The sequence below is a fragment of the Chlamydomonas reinhardtii genome, chromosome 1 (genome assembly GCF_000002595.2).
Source record: "Chlamydomonas reinhardtii strain CC-503 cw92 mt+ chromosome 1, whole genome shotgun sequence".
NCBI classification, from domain to species: Eukaryota; Viridiplantae; Chlorophyta; class Chlorophyceae; order Chlamydomonadales; family Chlamydomonadaceae; genus Chlamydomonas; species Chlamydomonas reinhardtii.
In genome coordinates, this window is record NC_057004.1 from 1,312,220 (window position 1) to 1,330,477 (window position 18,258).

The following is an 18,258-nucleotide window of genomic DNA, read 5'->3' on the forward strand; positions in this document are numbered from 1 at the left end:
GGGCGGGGCGGGGCCTAGCACGGGGCCTGCCACGGCGGCGGCGGCAGCAGCGGCGGCGGTGGAGGGCGACCCTCGCATGCCGCCCCCGGATGCGTCCCTTCTGCGGGGTACGTGGCGGAGGCTGTGGGACAGCCACGCCAGTCGGGGGGCAAAGGTGCTGGTGTACCGGCTGCAACATGCTTACCTGCCTTGCGGGCTGTACAGGGCGGGCAAGGGCATTCGGCCACGGGTGACCACGGGGTGCGGGGGGTTGGGGGCGCACTGTCCTCACCCCGCCTGCGGGCCACCTGGCCCGCGGGCGTGGGCCAGCCTGACGCACATCTTCCTGGAGTGTCCAGCTTATGCGCAGGCGAGGACGTGGCTGCAGCAGCTGTGGGCCTGCGTTGCGCCCCAGGCAGTGGCGCCGCCAGTGACGGATGCGGGCTTCATGCTGGGGGACCGCATGGGTATGTGGGCCTTAGGCCCGCGGGGGGCGGGCGCGCTGCTGTGGAGCACTTTGCGGGCCACCTTCTTGTACGCCGTCTGGTGTGCGTACTGGTCCCGCGAGCCTGCTAAGCAGACGTCGGAGCATGTGGTTCGGGAGGTGGTCAGCGAGCTGCGCAGGGTGATGCAGCTGCGTTTCACTGCCGCCACGCTAACCCCTGAAACCCTGTCGGCTCTGCCCACTCAGCTTCTCACCGCACAGCTCAAGGCGGCTAAGCTGGAGCACTTTGTTGCCATCTGGACGGCGGGTGGCGCGCTGTGTGAAGTGGAGGAGGTTCAGGGTGGGTCACCGAAGTTGAACTTGCGGCTGACGCTTGCATCACCTGTGCAGGCCCCCTAGGTTTCCTTTTGGGCGGCGTTTCTTTCCAGGCGCTGGCGTAGCGTATTATCGTCATCAGCTTATCTGGCGCCCATGTGTTTTAGCTCTGGCTGGCGTCGCAGCGCCTGGGCGGCTGTGGGCCTTCCTGCACAGCGCGTCTTGCAGCGGGCTGGAGCCCGCTTAGTCAGCGCCACATCTGGCCCGTTTAGTTTTCTGCTTGTGTCTCCTCTGCCGGTTCTCCTGGGGTGTTGCTTAAGCAACCGACTTGTGGTGGTGCGGTGGGTTTGGGCGGGGCGAGTGCGTAGCGCTGGTGTTTTCTTTTCTGGCGCGCGGTGGTGGTGGTTCTTGCGGTTAGGCTGTGGTGTAGGTTGGTGCTTGGGTTTGGTCTGGCGGTGTTTTTGTGCAACCCCTCCCGGGGGGCGGGGGGGCCAGCCTCCTGCTCTGTCTGCCGGGTCGGGGTGGGGTGGGGTGGGATGGGTGGGGGTGGTTGTTGGCGGTTTTCGAGGTGTTTGCTTCCTGTTTTCTTCTCTTTTCTTCTCTTCTTGCCCTGTCAGGGTTCTGGTCTCGGGGACAGCAGGGCGTACAGCGACGCGCCGGCGCCAGCGGGGCTGCCTGCCCGGCTGGCGGCCGCGGTCGGCCACGTGCGGAGCGCGGGTGTGGAACAGCATCCGCCGCAGCCAGCCACTCAGCCGCCAGCGGCGCCGCCACAGTGGCGGGTTAGCCTGGACCAGCTGTGGGTGGCTAACGCTGCGGGGGCTGTGTCCTACGTCCACTACACGGGGCGGCTCTTGGAGCCTGGGCCTGGCGTGCTGCCCCCGGCGGTGGATGGGGCGTGGCAGCCTGCCTGTGTGCTGCAGCATCGCAAGCCGCGGCACCTGTGGACCTTTGAACAGCGGGCGGCGTACGATGCAGCATCACCAGGGGACCGGGTGGGGGCGTGGCCTCGGGCGCCGTACTTCCTGGCGCCGGAGGCTGGGGTGGTGGGGCACCCGGAGCACTGCCGGATGGCGGGTGTCAGCTTGGCGGACTACACGGTGCGGGACGTGCGGCGGGCCATCACCGCGGCTAACCCGGCCGCACCTCCGGCTCCGGCCCGCCCTGCAGCCATGCCGTGCCCAACGCCAGCACAGCAGGCGGGGGGTTCGGGGACCCAGCCGGCGGCACAGTCGCGGCTTTTTTTTTTTTTAAAGTCATCCTTACAAGGTTGCGGTGGTAGACGCACTACCACCCTACTGCCAAGGCAGCCTGGATCATATCACAGAACCTCGATAGGGCCAGAGATCAGAGAAGAGAAGAGAAGTTTTTGTTCCACCACACACCTACTGGAAACCTCAACAGCCAGGTGACACCACACACCTACTGGAGTTCTCAACAGCTAGGTGACAACTACAGCCACTGCCTTGACCACACAGATCATCTAGAACTCTCCCATTGACAGGCCCAGAGCTCCACTTGAATCTTGGATCTTGAACTTGAAAGCTCTCCAGTTGCAGGCCCAGAGCTCCAGCCTTGTACCCCAGAGACACCCTACCCTGGACCGGCGTGTCGCACGGCTTCTCGCACACATGCGTTACACGCACGCACGCAGCGCCACACTATAGCATGTAATGCAGTGAATTGCAACGCGCCTTGGGTTACGCGCGAAGCACGAGCGCGGAAGGCGTTGAAGGAAGAAAATTATGTTGCGCCAGATTCGCGTTGTGGAGCAGGAGGCGGAGTGGCAGCGTGCAGCGGCGCAGCTGACCACCACGGCGGCGCAGCATTTCCACAATAACCCGGTGGCTCTGGACCCCTGGCTCCATCGCACCTCTGCGGCAGCCGGGCTGCAGAACCAGCCACGCACGCACCGCCGCCGCCGCCACTGCAACAGCCCCGCTCCAAAGGGCGCGGTGGCCCCGCCCAGCTCCCGCAGCAGAGGGCAGGGCGCCCCAGGCGCGGCCGCCACTGCAGACGTCACAACCGGCGGGTGGTGGTAAGGGCAGGGGCAGGGGCCTGGGGGTTTCGGCCGACACGGTTGGGCGCGCTGGTGGGGGTACGGGCAGTGAGGCGGAGTACGGGGCCGTTTGCCTGACCCGGGACACGTGTGTTGCCATCGGCTCTGACCTCGTGACGCACCAGAACCGCTGCGCAGATGTGCAGGGGCATGAGTGGGCGCAGCTGGGCCACGACGCGCTTGGTGGCCGCCTCCTCGCCTACCTCCGTGACCAGGGCGCCACCGTACCGGACTGGGCCGTCTGCCGCGTGCCAGCCGGCCGTACCGCCGTCCTGGCACAGCTGCGCGACGAGTTCACTGGCTGGTGGCGCCTATACTCAGCCCAGTCTGCAGACACGCCCCTGCCTTTCGACGTGACGGAGCAGCTGGATGACGCCGCGCAGCAGGTGCAGACGGCCTACATGGACTACGTGCTCCTAGACGCCCGCACCCTGCGGTCCGCTAAGCGTGGGCCGGCGGACCCCGGCGGGGCCAGCGGGGCCAGCCGCTGGCAACGCCAGCACCGCAGCCGCAGTACCTCCAGCCTCATGAGCCTGGGCAGCGCTCCGTTGCACCCCGGCGGCGCCAGCTCAGGTGCCGCTAGCATGAGCACCAGCAGCGGCGGCGCGCCCCCCAGCCAGGGTGGCGGCCGCCGCGGCAAACGCCACAGCAGCAACAGCAACCGCAACCGCCACGGCGCTGCCGTGGCCGGCGGGGGCTCATAATGCGGCCACCAGTGGGAGCGGCGAACCTTCGGCTGCTGACAGTGAATGTCAACGGCCTGGGCTCGCCGTTCAAGGCGCGGGCGCTGGTCTCACACCTGCAGCAAGTTGGGGCGGGTGTGGCGATGGTGCAGGAGACCCACGCTACTGACACGACGGCGCTGGAGTCTTGCCTTCGTGCCGCGCAGGGGGCGTGCCTTCCGTGGCGCCACTGCCTTGCTGCCAGCCCGGCAGCGTCGCCCCACTCCTGTGGGACGGCTGTCCTGGCGCGGAGTCGGCTGTCCCTTCCAGGCTGCGTACTGCAGCCGCCGTCAACGGATGCGGCGGGCCGTGTGGTATGTTGGGATTGGGACGTGGGTCACCTGCGCCTGCGCTTCGTGTGTGTGTATGCGCCCACGGCCGTGGCGGACAAGCCTGCTTTCTTTGCCGGGCTGCATACCCACCTGGCCTCGGACAGGGTGCTTGTTGTCGGTGGGGACTGGAACTGTGTCACCGATGCCAGTCAGGAGGCGGCCCCTAGCCCGTCACGTGCTGCAGGTGCCCCGCAACTTGCCAGCCTCCTCGCCCAGTTCAGTCTGGTGGACCCTTGGGCGAGCAAGCGTGGCGGCGCCAAGGGCTACACGCATCCGGCCACGCCCAAGCCGGCCTCTCCCGCACGCCTGGATCGGTGGTATGTCAGTGCCACCGCGGCGCCGTGGGTGGTGGATGTCGCACGCACGTATGGTGCGCCTGGGGACCACAACGGTGTGCTGCTCACCCTGTCCTTGCCCGACCTGCCACATGCGCACCGGGAGCAGTGGGGGTGGGGTGGGGGTGGGGTGGGGGTGGGGTGGGTTTTGGGCGGGGCGGGTGCGTAGCGCTGGTGTTTCCTCTTCTGGCGCGCGGTGGTGGTGGTTCTTGCGGTTAGGCTGTGGTGTAGGCTGGTGCTTGGGTTAGGTCTGGCGGTGTTTTTGTGCTACCCCTCCCGGGGGGCGGGGGGGCCAGCCTTCTGCTCTGTCTGCCGGGTCGGGGTGGGGTGGGGTGGGATGGTTGGGGGTGGTTGGTGGCGGTTTTCCAGGTGTTTGTTTTCTGTTTTTCTTCTCTTTTCTTCTCTTCTTGCCCTGTCAGGGTTCTGGTCTCGGGGACCAGGCTGCTTTCGGGCAGTAGGGGGGCAGCGCGTCTGCCCCTGTTCAACCTTGTAAGGATGATTCCTAAAAAAAAAAAAAGCAGTGGCGCTTCCCCACGTACCTGCTGTTTCACCCCTCGCTGCGTTTGGAGCTCAAGCAGCGCTTGGAGGCGCACGTTGCCGCAAATCCCGTGACCAGTACAGGTGATGGCGCTTGCACGCAATGGGAGGCGGACAAGTTCTTCTTGCGGGAGGCCGCCACCAGCATCCACCGTCGGCATGCACGCCAGACCCGGGACGGGCTGCATGGCGTGGTGCTGGCCGCAGACGCGGCCGCTGCCCTGGCCGACCGGCCGGGTGCCAGCGCCGCGCAGCGTCAGGCTGCGGCCATGGCCAACTTGGCGGTGCGGGAGGAGCGGGCAGCTGCCGCAGCGGCCAGCCACAATGCCCGCGCTGCACTGATGGAGGAGCATGGGGAGCGGAGCACTCGCTGGTTCCATCGGCAGGCTGACGAGCCAGCAGCCGGCGCGCAGGAGCCCATCACGCACTTGAAGGTGCCGGGGCAACCGGCGCCTGTGGCGCTCACGGGGCCGGGCACGCGCAACACTGTCTCCGCAGCCGCCGCAGCCATGTACAGCAGCACCAGCCCCACCGGCCTGTTCCGCGTGCAGCCGGTCTGTACGGCGTCGCAGCAACAGCTTCTGGCGGCCATTGACCGCAAGGTTCCGGCGGATCTGCAGGCCGCCGCAGAGGGGTCCGGTGACGGCGCCCTCAGTGATGCCGAGCTGATGGCAGCGCTGGCTGGCTCCGCCAATGGTAAAGCACCTGGGTCGGACGGGGTCCCGTACGAGGTGTACAAGGTTTTCTGGGCGCTGCTGGGTCCGCGTTTGTGTGCTGCTGCTGCCGCTGCCTTTGCTGCCGCTGCAGACGCCCACGATGGCGGTGAAATGGCGGCGGCGCTGCCCGCCTCCTGGCGGGAGGGCATCATCACCCTCATCTACAAGGGCAAAAGCCTGGACCGCGCCGAGCTCGCGTCCTACCGGCCCATCACGCTGCTCAACTGCGACTTCAAGATGGTGTCCAAGGCCGTCAGCGCCCGCCTGCAGCCCGACCTGGATGCAGTGGTGGATGAGCTGCAGACCGCGTTCATCACCGGCCGCTGGAATTGTTTTTTGAGGAATCATCCTTACAAGGTTGAACAGGGGCAGACGCGCTGCCCCCCTGCTGCCTGAAGACAGCCTGGTCCCCGAGACCAGAACCCTGACAGGGCAAGAAGAGAAGAAAAGAGAAGAAAGCAGAAAGCAAACACCTCGAAAACCGCCAACAACCACCCCCACACATCCCACCCCACCCCACCCCGACCCGGCAGACAGAGCAGGAGGCTGGCCCCCCCGCCCCCCGGGAGGGGTTGCACAAAAACACCGCCAGACCAAACCCAAGCACCAACCTACACCACAGCCTAACCGCAAGAACCACCACCACCGCGCACCAGAAAAGGAAACACCAGCGCTACGCACTCGCCCCGCCCAAACCCACCCCACCCCCACAAGTCGGTTGCTTAAGCAACACCCCAGGAGAACCGGCAGAGGAGACACAAGCAGAAAACGAAACGGGCCAGATGTGGCGCTGACTAAGCGGGCTCCAGCCCGCTGCAAGACGCGCTGTGCAGGAAGGCCCACAGCCGCCCAGGCGCTGCGACGCCAGCCAGAGCTAAAACACATGGGCGCCAGATAAGCTGATGACGATAATACGCCACGCCAGCGCCCTGAACCTCCTTCACTTCACAAAGCGCGCCACCCGCCGTCCAGATGGCAACAAAGTGCTCCAGCTTAGCGGCCTTGAGCTGTGCGGTGAGAAGCTGTGTGGGCAGAGCCGACAGGGTTTCAGGGGTTAGCGTGGCGGCAGTGAAACGCAGCTGCATCACCCTGCGCAGCTCGCTGACCACCTCCCGAACCACATGCTCCGACGTCTGCTTAGCAGGCTCGCGGGACCAGTACGCACACCAGACGGCGTACAAGAAGGTGGCCCGCAAAGTGCTCCACAGCAGCGCGCCCGCCCCCCGCGGGCCTGAGGCCCACATACCCTTCAACGCCTTCCGCGCTCGTGCTTCGCGCGTAACCCAAGGCGCGTTGCAATTCACTGCATTACATGCTATAGTGTGGCGCTGCGTGCGTGCATGTAACGCGTGTGTGCGAGAAGCCGTGCGACACGCCGGTCCAGGGTAGGGTCCGGGGTACGCTGGGGTGCTAAGTGGTGTAGTCCTCCGCTCTGCTCTACGCTACTACGCTTCGAGGAGCCCCGGGGGGGGGGGGGGGTCGTCTAAATGGTTAAGACACTCAAGCCGATTTTGTTAAGGCTTCGAGAGATCCTGGGTTCGAATCCCGGTCACCCCACCAGGAAGGGCCCTGGTTTACCAAAACCCATCCACACCTTGGTGGTGTGTAGACCCCCCCTGTGGTGCAGGGTGTCTCTGGGGTACAAGGCTGGAGCTCTGGGCCTGCAACTGGAGAGCTTTCAAGTTCAAGATCCAAGATTCAAGTGGAGCTCTGGGCCTGTCAATGGGAGAGTTCTAGATGATCTGTGTGGTCAAGGCAGTGGCTGTAGTTGTCACCTAGCTGTTGAGAACTCCAGTAGGTGTGTGGTGTCACCTGGCTGTTGAGGTTTCCAGTAGGTGTGTGGTGGAACAAAAACTTCTCTTCTCTTCTCTGATCTCTGGCCCTATCGAGGTTCTGTGATATGATCCAGGCTGCCTTGGCAGTAGGGTGGTAGTGCGTCTACCACCGCAACCTTGTAAGGATGACTTTAAAAAAAAAAAATGCGGTCCCCCAGCATGAAGCCCGCGTCCGTCACTGGCGGCGCCGCTGCCTGGGGCGCAACGCAGGCCCACAGCTGCTGCAGCCACGTCCTTTTTTTTTTGAGGAATCATCCTTACAAGGTTGAACAGGGGCAGACGCGCTGCCCCCCTGCTGCCTAAAAGCAGCCTGGTCCCCGAGACCAGAACCCTGACAGGGCAAGAAGAGAAGAAAAGAGAAGAAAACAGAAAGCAAACACCTCGAAACCGCCACCAACCACCCCCATCCATCCCACCCCACCCCACCCCACCCCGACCCGGCAGACAGAGCAGGAGGCTGGCCCCCCCGCCCCCCGGGAGGGGTTGCACAAAAACACCGCCAGACCTAACCCAAGCACCAACCTACACCACCGCCTAACCGCAAGAACCACCACCACCGCGCGCCAGAAAAGAAAACACCAGCGCTACGCACTCGCCCCGCCCAAAACCCACCCCACCCCCACAAGTCGGTTGCTTAAGCAACACCCCAGGAGAACCGGCAGAGGAGACACAAGCAGAAAACTAAACGGGCCAGATGTGGCGCTGACTAAGTGGGCTCCAGTCCGCTGCAAGACGCGCTGTGCAGGAAGTCCCACAGCCGCCCAGGCGCTGCGACGCCAGCCAGAGCTAAAACACATGGGCGCCAGATAAGCTGATGACGATAATACGCCACGCCAGCGCCTGGAAAGAAGCGCCGCCCAAAAGGAAACCTAGGGGGCCTGCACAGGTGATGCAAGCGTCAGCCGCAAGTTCAACTTCGGTGACCCACCCTGGACCTCCTCCACTTCACAGAACGCGCCACCCGCCGCCCAGATGGCCACAAAATGCTCCAGCTTAGCCGCCTTGAGCTGTGCGGTGAGAAGCTGAGTGGGCAGAGCCGACAGGGTTTCAGGGGTTAGCGTGGCGGCAGTGAAGCGCAGCCGCATCACCCTGCGCAGCTCGCTGACCACCTCCCGAACCACATGCTCCGACGTCTGCTTAGCAGGCTCGCGGGACCAGTACGCACACCAGACGGCGTACAAGAAGGTGGCCCGCAAAGTGCTCCACAGCAGCGCTCCCGCCCCCCGCGGGCCTGAGGCCCACATACCCATGCGGTCCCCCAGCATGAAGCCCGCGTCCGTCACTGGCGGTGCCGCTGCCTGGGGCGCAACGCAGGCCCACAGCTGCTGCAGCCACGTCCTCGCCTGCGCATAAGCTGGACACTCCAGGAAGATGTGCGTCAGGCTGGCCCACGCCCGCGGGCCAGGTGGCCCGCAGGCGGGGTGAGGACAGTGCGCCCCCAACCCCCCGCACCCCATGGTCACCCGTGGACGAATGCCCTTGCCCGCCCTGTACAGCCCGCAAGGCAGGTAAGCATGTTGCAGCCGGTACACAAGTACCTTGGCCCCCCGACTGGCGTGGCTGTCCCACAGCCTCCGCCACGTACCCCGCAGAAGGGACGCATCCGGGGGCGGCATGCGAGGGTCGCCCTCCACCGCCGCCGCTGCTGCCGCCGCCGCCGTGGCAGGCCCAGTGCTAGGTCCCGCCCCGCCCGCCGCCTGCTCCTGCAGCCGCGCGGACCGCCGCGGCCCCTCACCCGACTGCTGGGACGGGGACGCATACGACTGCAGTTCTCTCGCCGGCGTGTTCTGCAGCCCGGCTGCCGCGGAGGTGCGGTGGAGCCAGGGGTCCAGAGCCACCGGGTTATTGTGGAAATGCTGCGCCGCCGTGGTGGTCAGCTGCGCCGCTGCACGCTGCCACTCCGCCTCCCGCTCCACCAGCCGTGACTGTGCCGCCGGCTGGGTCCCCGAACCCCCCGCCTGCTGTGCTGGCGCTGGGCACGGCATGGCTGCAGGGCGTGCCGGAGCCGGAGGTGCGGCCGGGTTAGCCGCGGTGATGGCCCGCCGCACGTCCCGCACCGTGTAGTCCGCCAAGCTGACACCCGCAATCCGGCAGTGCTCCGGGTGCACCACCACCCCAGCCTCCGGCGCCAGGAAGTACGGCGCCCGAGGCCACGCCCCCGCCCGGTCCCCTGGTGATGCTGCATCGTACGCCGCCCGCTGTTCAAAGGTCCACAGGTGCCGCGGCTTGCGATGCTGCAGCACACAGGCAGGCTGCCACGCCCCATCCACCGCCGGGGGCAGCACGCCAGGCCCAGGCTCCAAGAGCCGCCCCGTGTAGTGGACGTAGGACACAGCCCCCGCAGCGTTAGCCACCCACAGCTGGTCCAGGCTAACCCGCCACTGTGGCGGCGCCGCTGGCGGCTGAGTGGCTGGCTGCGGCGGATGCTTTTTTTTTTTGAGGAATCATCCTTACAAGGTTGAACAGGGGCAGACGCGCTGCCCCCCTGCTGCCTAAAAGCAGCCTGGTCCCCGAGACCAGAACCCTGACAGGGCAAGAAGAGAAGAAAAGAGAAGAAAACAGAAAGCAAACACCTCAAAAACCGCCACCAACCACCCCCACCCATCCCACCACACCCCACCCCGACCCGGCAGACAGAGCAGGAGGCTGGCCCCCCCGCCCCCCGGGAGGGGTTGCACAAAAACACCGCCAGACCTAACCCAAGCACCAACCTACAACAAAGCCGGACCGGGCAAGAACCACCACCACCGAGCGCCAGAAAAGAAAACACCAGTGCTACGCATTCGCCCCGCCCAAACCCACCCCACCCCCACAAGTCGGTTGCTTAAGCAACACCCCAGGAGAACCGGCAGAGGAGACACAAGCAGAAAACTAAACGGGCCAGATCTGGCGCTGACTACGCGGGCTCCAGCCCGCTGCAAGATGCGCTGTGCAGGAAGGCCCACAGCCGCCCAGGCGCTGCGACGCCAGCCAGAGCTAAAACACATGGGCGCCAGATAAGCTGATGACGATAATACGCCACGCCAGCGCCTGGAAAGAAGCGCCGCCCAAAAGGAAACCTAGGGGGCCTGCACAGGTGATGCAAGCGTCAGCCGCAAGTTCAACTTCGGTGACCCACCCTGGACCTCCTCCACTTCACAGAACGCGCCACCCGCCGCCCAGATGGCCACAAAATGCTCCAGCTTAGCCGCCTTGAGCTGTGCGGTGAGAAGCTGTGTGGGCAGAGCCGACAGGGTTTCAGGGGTTAGCGTGGCGGCAGTGAAGCGCAGCCGCATCACCCTGCGCAGCTCGCTGACCACCTCCCGAACCACATGCTCCGACGTGTGCTTAGCAGGCTCGCGGGACCAGTACGCACACCAGACGGCGTACAAGAAGGTGGCCCGCAAAGTGCTCCACAGCAGCGCGCCCGCCCCCCGCGGGCCTGTGGCCCACATACCCATGCGGTCCCCCAGCATGAAGCCCGCGTCCGTCACTGGCGGCGCCGCTGCCTGGGGCGCAACGCAGGCCCACAGCTGCTGCAGCCACGTCCTCGCCTGCGCATAAGCTGGACACTCCAGGAAGATGTGCGTCAGGCTGGCCCACGCCCGCGGGCCAGGTGGCCCGCAGGCGGGGTGAGGACAGTGCGCCCCCAACCCCCCGCACCCCATGGTCACCCGTGGACGAATGCCCTTGCCCGCCCTGTACAGCCCGCAAGGCAGGTAAGCATGTTGCAGCCGGTACACAAGTACCTTGGCCCCCCGACTGGCGTGGCTGTCCCACAGCCTCCGCCACGTACCTCGCAGAAGGGACGCATTTGGGGGCGGCATGCGAGGGTCGCCCTCCACTGCCGCTGCTGCTGCCGCCGCCGCCGTGGCAGGCCCCGTGCTAGGCCCCGCCCCGCCCGCCGCCTGCTCCTGCAGCCGCGCGGACCGCCGCGGATGCTGTTCCACACCCGCGCTCCGCACGTGGCCGACCGCGGCCGCCAGCCGGGCAGGCAGCCCCGCTGGCGCCGGCGCGTCGCTGTACACCCACGCCCACGTGGTGGCGGAGTCCGGGCGCACATGGGTAAGCAGCGCCCGGGTGAGCATCTTCCAGGGTTGCCGGCCTGGCCGCCGTGGCAGGCCCAGTGCTAGGTCCCGCCCCGCCCGCCGCCTGCTCCTGCAGCCGCGCGGACCGCCGCGGCCCCTCACCCGACTGCTGGGACGGGGACGCATACGACTGCAGTTCTCTCGCCGGCGTGTTCTGCAGCCCGGCTGCCGCGGAGGTGCGGTGGAGCCAGGGGTCCAGAGCCACCGGGTTATTGTGGAAATGCTGCGCCGCCGTGGTGGTCAGCTGCGCCGCTGCACGCTGCCACTCCGCCTCCCGCTCCACCAGCCGTGACTGTGCCGCCGGCTGGGTCCCCGAACCCCCCGCCTGCTGTGCTGGCGCTGGGCACGGCATGGCTGCAGGGCGTGCCGGAGCCAGAGGGGCGGCCGGGTTGGCCGCGGTGATGGCCCGCCGCACGTCCCGCACCGTGTAGTCCGCCAAGCTGACACCCGCAATCCGGCAGTGCTCCGGGTGCACCACCACCCCAGCCTCCGGCGCCAGGAAGTACGGCGCCCGAGGCCACGCCCCCGCCCGGTCCCCTGGTGATGCTGCATCGTACGCCGCCCGCTGTTCAAAGGTCCACAGGTGCCGCGGCTTGCGATGCTGCAGCACACAGGCAGGCTGCCACGCCCCATCCACCGCCGGGGGCAGCACGCCAGGCCCAGGCTCCAAGAGCCGCCCCGTGTAGTGGACGTAGGACACAGCCCCCGCAGCGTTAGCCACCCACAGCTGGTCCAGGCTAACCCGCCACTGTGGCGGCGCCGCTGGCGGCTGAGTGGCTGGCTGCGGCGGATGCTTTTTTTTTTAGGAATCATCCTTACAAGGTTGAACAGGGGCAGACGCGCTGCCCCCCTGCTGCCTAAAAGCAGCCTGGTCCCCGAGACCAGAACCCTGACAGGGCAAGAAGAGAAGAAAAGAGAAGAAAACAGAAAGCAAACACCTCAAAAACCGCCACCAACCACCCCCACCCATCCCACCACACCCCACCCCGACCCGGCAGACAGAGCAGGAGGCTGGCCCCCCCGCCCCCCGGGAGGGGTTGCACAAAAACACCGCCAGACCTAACCCAAGCACCAACCTACAACAAAGCCGGACCGGGCAAGAACCACCACCACCGAGCGCCAGAAAAGAAAACACCAGTGCTACGCATTCGCCCCGCCCAAACCCACCCCACCCCCACAAGTCGGTTGCTTAAGCAACACCCCAGGAGAACCGGCAGAGGAGACACAAGCAGAAAACTAAACGGGCCAGATCTGGCGCTGACTACGCGGGCTCCAGCCCGCTGCAAGATGCGCTGTGCAGGAAGTCCCACAGCCGCCCAGGCGCTGCGACGCCAGCCAGAGCTAAAACACATGGGCGCCAGATAAGCTGATGACGATAATACGCCACGCCAGCGCCTGGAAAGAAGCGCCGCCCAAAAGGAAACCTAGGGGGCCTGCACAGGTGATGCAAGCGTCAGCCGCAAGTTCAACTTCGGTGACCCACCCTGGACCTCCTCCACTTCACAGAACGCGCCACCCGCCGCCCAGATGGCCACAAAATGCTCCAGCTTAGCCGCCTTGAGCTGTGCGGTGAGAAGCTGAGTGGGCAGAGCCGACAGGGTTTCAGGGGTTAGCGTGGCGGCAGTGAAGCGCAGCCGCATCACCCTGCGCAGCTCGCTGACCACCTCCCGAACCACATGCTCCGACGTCTGCTTAGCAGGCTCGCGGGACCAGTACGCACACCAGACGGCGTACAAGAAGGTGGCCCGCAAAGTGCTCCACAGCAGCGCGCCCGCCCCCCGCGGGCCTGAGGCCCACATACCCATGCGGTCCCCCAGCATGAAGCCCGCGTCCGTCACTGGCGGCGCCGCTGCCTGGGGCGCAACGCAGGCCCACAGCTGCTGCAGCCACGTCCTCGCCTGCGCATAAGCTGGACACTCCAGGAAGATGTGCGTCAGGCTGGCCCACGCCCGCGGGCCAGGTGGCCCGCAGGCGGGGTGAGGACAGTGCGCCCCCAACCCCCCGCACCCCATGGTCACCCGTGGACGAATGCCCTTGCCCGCCCTGTACAGCCCGCAAGGCAGGTAAGCATGTTGCAGCCGGTACACAAGTACCTTTGCCCCCCGACTGGCGTGGCTGTCCCACAGCCTCCGCCACGTACCCCGCAGAAGGGACGCATCCGGGGGCGGCATGCGAGGGTCGCCCTCCACTGCCGCTGCTGCTGCCGCCGCCGCCGTGGCAGGCCCCGTGCTAGGCCCCGCCCCGCCCGCCGCCTGCTCCTGCAGCCGCGCGGACCGCCGCGGCCCCTCACCCGACTGCTGGGACGGGGACGCATACGACTGCAGTTCTCTCGCCGGCGTGTTCTGCTGCCCGGCTGCCGCGGAGGTGCGGTGGAGCCAGGGGTCCAGAGCCACCGGGTTATTGTGGAAGTGCTGCGCCGCCGTGGTGGTCAGCTGCGCCGCTGCACGCTGCCACTCCGCCTCCCGCTCCGCCAGCCGCGACTGTGCCGCCGGCTGGGTCCCCGAACCCCCCGCCTGCTGTGCTGGCGCCGGGCACGGCATGGCTGCGGGGCGGGCCGGAGCCAGAGGGGCGGCCGGGTTGGCCGCGGTGATGGCCCGCCGCACGTCCCGCACCGTGTAGTCCGCCAAGCTGACACCCGCAATCCGGCAGCGCTCCGGGTGCACCACCACCCCAGCCTCCGGCGCCAGGAAGTACGGCGCCCGAGGCCACGCCCCTGCCCGTTCCCCTGGTGATGCTGCATCGTACGCCACCCGCTCTTCAAAGGTCCACAGGTGCCGCGGCTTGCGGTGCTGCAGCACACAGGCAGGCTGCCACGCCCCATCCACTGCCGGGGGCAGCACGCCAGGCCCAGGCTCCAAGAGCCGCCCCGTGTAGTGGACGTAGGACACAGCCCCCGCAGCGTTAGCCACCCACAGCTGGTCCAGGCTAACCCGCCACTGTGGCGGCGCCGCTGGCGGCTGAGTTTTTTTTTTTAAAGTCATCCTTACAAGGTTGCGGTGGTAGACGCACTACCACCCTACTGCCAAGGCAGCCTGGATCATATCACAGAACCTCGATAGGGCCAGAGATCAGAGAAGAGAAGAGAAGTTTTTGTTCCACCACACACCTACTGGAAACCTCAACAGCCAGGTGACACCACACACCTACTGGAGTTCTCAACAGCTAGGTGATAACTACAGCCACTGCCATGACCACACAGATCATCTAGAGCTCTCCAGTTGACAGGCCCAGAGCTCCACTTGAATCTTGGATCTTGAACTTGAAAGCTCTCCAGTTGCAGGCCCAGAGCTCCAGCCTTGTACCCCAAAGACTCCCTGCACCACAGGGGGGGTCTACACACCACCAAGGTGTGGATGGGTTTTGGTAAACCCATCCACACCTTGAGTGGCTGGCTGCGGCGGATGCTGTTCCACGCCCGCGCTCCGCACGTGGCCGACCGCGGCCGCCAGCCGGGCAGGCAGCCCCGCTGGCGCCGGCGCGTCGCTGTACACCCACGCCCACGTGGTGGCAGAGTCCGGGCGCAAAAAAATAATAATAATAATATGTACGCGGTTCACGAAGGAGGCCGCGTTTCTTAAGGAGGAGTGAGTTTTGCTCACCCCACCGTGTCAAAAGGTGGAAAGTTAGCCTGGATCGCGAGGGCTGGGGCCAGCAGCCGTGGCGCCGCCAGTGGGACCAACGTGGCGTGAGTTCACAATCCCCATTTCGCGCTCAAGGCGGTAGTAGAGAAGGGATGTGGTGCGCAGGCTGATGACACTGTGCATGTGTATGCGCGAGCAGCAGGATTTTGCTGATGTGGTGGTGGCACCCAGCGACCGAAGGAGGGGTTCCAAGGTGTTTGACACAGTGCCGCCATGGCCCAGCGTCACAATCTGCTCCTTTTTATATACTACTTCCCAGCCTGCATCCCGCAGGGCGTCGGCTAGGCGAGTGTGCTGGGCTTGTTTCTGGTCACACTTTTCGCTGTGGTGGAGGTCCGATGTGTAACCAACTTCTATCAGGTAAACTTTGTGTTGCCGTCGGCCGGCGGTTGTAAGGCCGCGGGGCCCACTAGCCCCCACGTCAGAGCGTGGTAGGGATGGGATGAACAGGATGTCAGGCCTCATCCTTTTTTGGTCGGCCTCGGGGATATTGTTGCGCAGCATCCATTTGGGGGGGCAGGTGCCCGCACAGTATTCGGGGCGTGCATCTGCACTGCTTGCGTCCATCAACATGTACCCGCCACCGTTGGCGCCATGGTGCAGGCATTCCGCGATCATACGGACGGCGGCATTGTGTTTGGCGATGCGGGCCCCAACAAGTTGGGGGTGCGCACAGTGGCCGGCAAGGTGGCCTGCGTTGCCCCGTTCGGGGGGGGATCCAGCGCGCTGGTGAATCGGGGCGCAGAGTGCACATGTGTCACTCGCACGTAGTTTGAACAGCGCAAGCCGGGCGGGGCAGATGAGGCCTCCCTGCCTGGCATTCTGGATGAAGCGTCGGAGGCTGTGCCCAGCGCCGGGGTGCGTCATGTAGGCGGTGCTGGCCCTAGTGTCCAGGTGTGGGGCGGACTCCGCCCACTTGGTCGTGTAGAGTGTGTGTTTGGAATGACCGCCATGGGAGGAAGGGTCTAGTGTTTTCAGGAGGCCCCGATTAAGGTCCGAGATGTAGTGCACGGCGGTAGAGCCGTCTTCCCGCGTCCGGGTCGTTGCTGGCCACCAGTGTGCGGCGTGGGGGTTATTGTCAGCGAGCTCCGAGACGTCAGCCGGTTTAGTGTTTGTAGCTACGTCTGCTGCACCTTTATCGGCTTCTTCATTACCGTGCAGACCCGTGTGAGAAACGACTTTGAGGAAAACGGTGTGTGCGTCCCTCTTCGCTCGTGCATGGAGCAAATCGGCGATCAAACTCAAAAGTGCCTTATGTTTGCTCAGATGTAAGTGACGTGGTTTGTTAATAGCCCGTTTAATTAGATACAAGCTTGCAGCTGAGTCACTGGCAATGGTTAGCGTTTTCTTCGCGAACATACTAGTTTCACCTCCGAATTCTTCCAGGGCTGCACGAATTGCAGCGAGCTCGGCGCGTGTAATAGTGTTAGTGCAGCCAAATCCATTTGGGTTTACGTAGACAACACGGTCTTTATGCCAAGCACAAGCCCCGGCCACTTGTAGTTCTCTACCGTTTTCAGTCGTTATCTTGGATACCGAGCCATCGGTCCATACAATTTCCTCGGGGTTGTGGGCCAGCGGCAGTGTACGTTGGAATTGTGTCCGATTCAACCTCGGTGTCACTGGAGCTTCGTCAGGCGTGACCACAGTGGCAATGTTCTGGTGAGTTGCGAGGTACTTGGCATGTTTGGAGATGTGTCGTGGGATGTGGGGACACGACGTGTTTAACGTACCTGACCCGAGGTGGGTGTCAGCGACGGTTGCGGGCGCGTGGGGGCCGGCTACCAGTGCGGAGCAAAGGCCTTTCCAGCTCTGCATGAAGGCGTTTAGCCCAGCTGTGTTGCCAACGGCAACTAGTATGGCTCAGCGTTGCTTCTGCAGGGGCACGTCAGTGCCGAGTCCAGGCTCCATCCCAGCTGTGCCTGGGGAGTCCAGTTCTCCGTTCGTCCAGGTGGCGAGTCGGCGGCAGAGCGGGTGGGTTAGCCACTGTGTGTGTGGGTAAGTTGCGCACTTTGGGAGGACTAGAATGGTCAGTGTGGGTTCCGGGGAGTTGTTGACTGTCTCGGCACTGGCGAGGGCCCATACGAGGGCCTGTCGTGAGGCATCAGGTTTTGCAGGAGGGTGTGCATAGTGGAGCCCCGTCCATGCAGTGCTGTAGGCATCGTGCTGGGCGCCGAACACCATATCAGCGGCTTCCCGGCTCCAGTATTCATCGGCATCGGTCGTGTGGTTCAGGGGTGAGGCAAACATTTCCTTGACCCTCCCCCTGCCGGTGTTTCGCAGGCTGCGCACAACGGCTCGGACGGTTGCCGAGGGGAGGGACGTCTGGTGCTGTGGTGCCGTCTTATGGTCCGTTTGCCCCGGGTCGCGCCGGTATCGGTGCAGCAGGGCAGCCACCGCCTCCTCGAAGGCCTTGGTCCGGTTGTTGTTGGTCCGGTTGAAGCTTTCCCAGAGCGTTTGAAGGCGTGTGTAGGTGAGCATGCCGAGCCAGCGTCCGCTGGGTTCATAGACATGGGCCTCTCGGGGGAGGGCCCGGCCTGCTGTGGGGGTGGTGATGGCATAGCTGCCTGGGGGGGAAACGTCGTGGTAGGGATCGCTGGGGACGGTAGAGATGGTGGTTGCTGCGCGGGTCACCCGTGCACGCGTTGCTTGATCGTCCGGGTCGTCATCGTGTCGGCCCTGGCGTTGCCGCATTGTCAGGTTGCGATCCTTTGGAGGCCGTGTGGGGCGGGCGGGTGCATCAGGTCCCGCTGCAAGTCGGTTGGTGTATTCTGAGATCAGCTCCTCCCACTCCAGGTCATGCTTAAGGTCACGCTCACGCTCATTGCTGTTTGCCCACGTAACTTGGCGCAGGAGACGAGTCGACCTCGATGAAAAGAGGGCCGCACGTGGGGCAGGTATTGTCTCGAGTGGCTCGGGCGCAGGTGCGGTGGGCGGCGCGTGTGCAGGTAGGATGCCGGCGGGTTGGGCCGCTGTTGCTGCGTCTGTCGTGCCGGCCCCGTCTGGGTGGGGCTGTGTCGCGCGTGGGCGAGCCTGCAGTGGGTGCTTGTAGCAGCGCACGTCTGTGACCGTGGCGTAGCCCATGCGTGAGAAGGCGGTGACTAGGCCGGGTGGGATGACAGATGGCTTCCATTGGACCGCAAAGTATGGCTCGCGGGTGTTGGTTGTGTCCTCGCCCGCTTTGCGTTTGCGTGCAATTTCCTTATCTGTGACAGTTTGTTGGTTTGTGCGGTACAGGATGGCCGCCAGCTCCTGGCCATCATTATCCAGGTCGTAGG

General features: G+C 65.1%; 1 protein-coding gene across 1 annotated transcript; it reads left to right on the forward strand.

Annotated features, from left to right (window-relative positions):
• The first annotated feature begins 1,946 nt into the window (after positions 1-1,946).
• On the forward strand, positions 1,947-7,407 carry CHLRE_01g006670v5 (uncharacterized protein). The gene is made up of 5 exons (XM_043058212.1): positions 1,947-2,764; positions 2,934-3,368; positions 4,806-5,768; positions 6,410-6,451; positions 6,646-7,407. Exons 1-5 carry the CDS (start codon positions 2,482-2,484, stop codon positions 6,717-6,719), a joined length of 1,797 nt encoding a protein of 598 aa, XP_042928126.1. The 5' UTR covers positions 1,947-2,481; the 3' UTR covers positions 6,720-7,407.
• Positions 7,408-18,258: the final 10,851 nt, after the last annotated feature.

Coding starts and splice junctions, on each gene's coding strand:
- CHLRE_01g006670v5 (XM_043058212.1), top strand. CDS start 2,482: ATGTTGCGCCAGATTCGCGTTGTGGAGCAGGAGGCGGAGTGGCAGCGT. Junction 3,369..4,805: donor CCCCGGCGGCGCCAGCTCAG/GTGCCGCTAGCA, acceptor TGACCAGTACAG/GTGATGGCGCTTGCACGCAA. Junction 6,452..6,645: donor TAGCGGCCTTGAGCTGTGCG/GTGAGAAGCTGT, acceptor AGTGCTCCACAG/CAGCGCGCCCGCCCCCCGCG.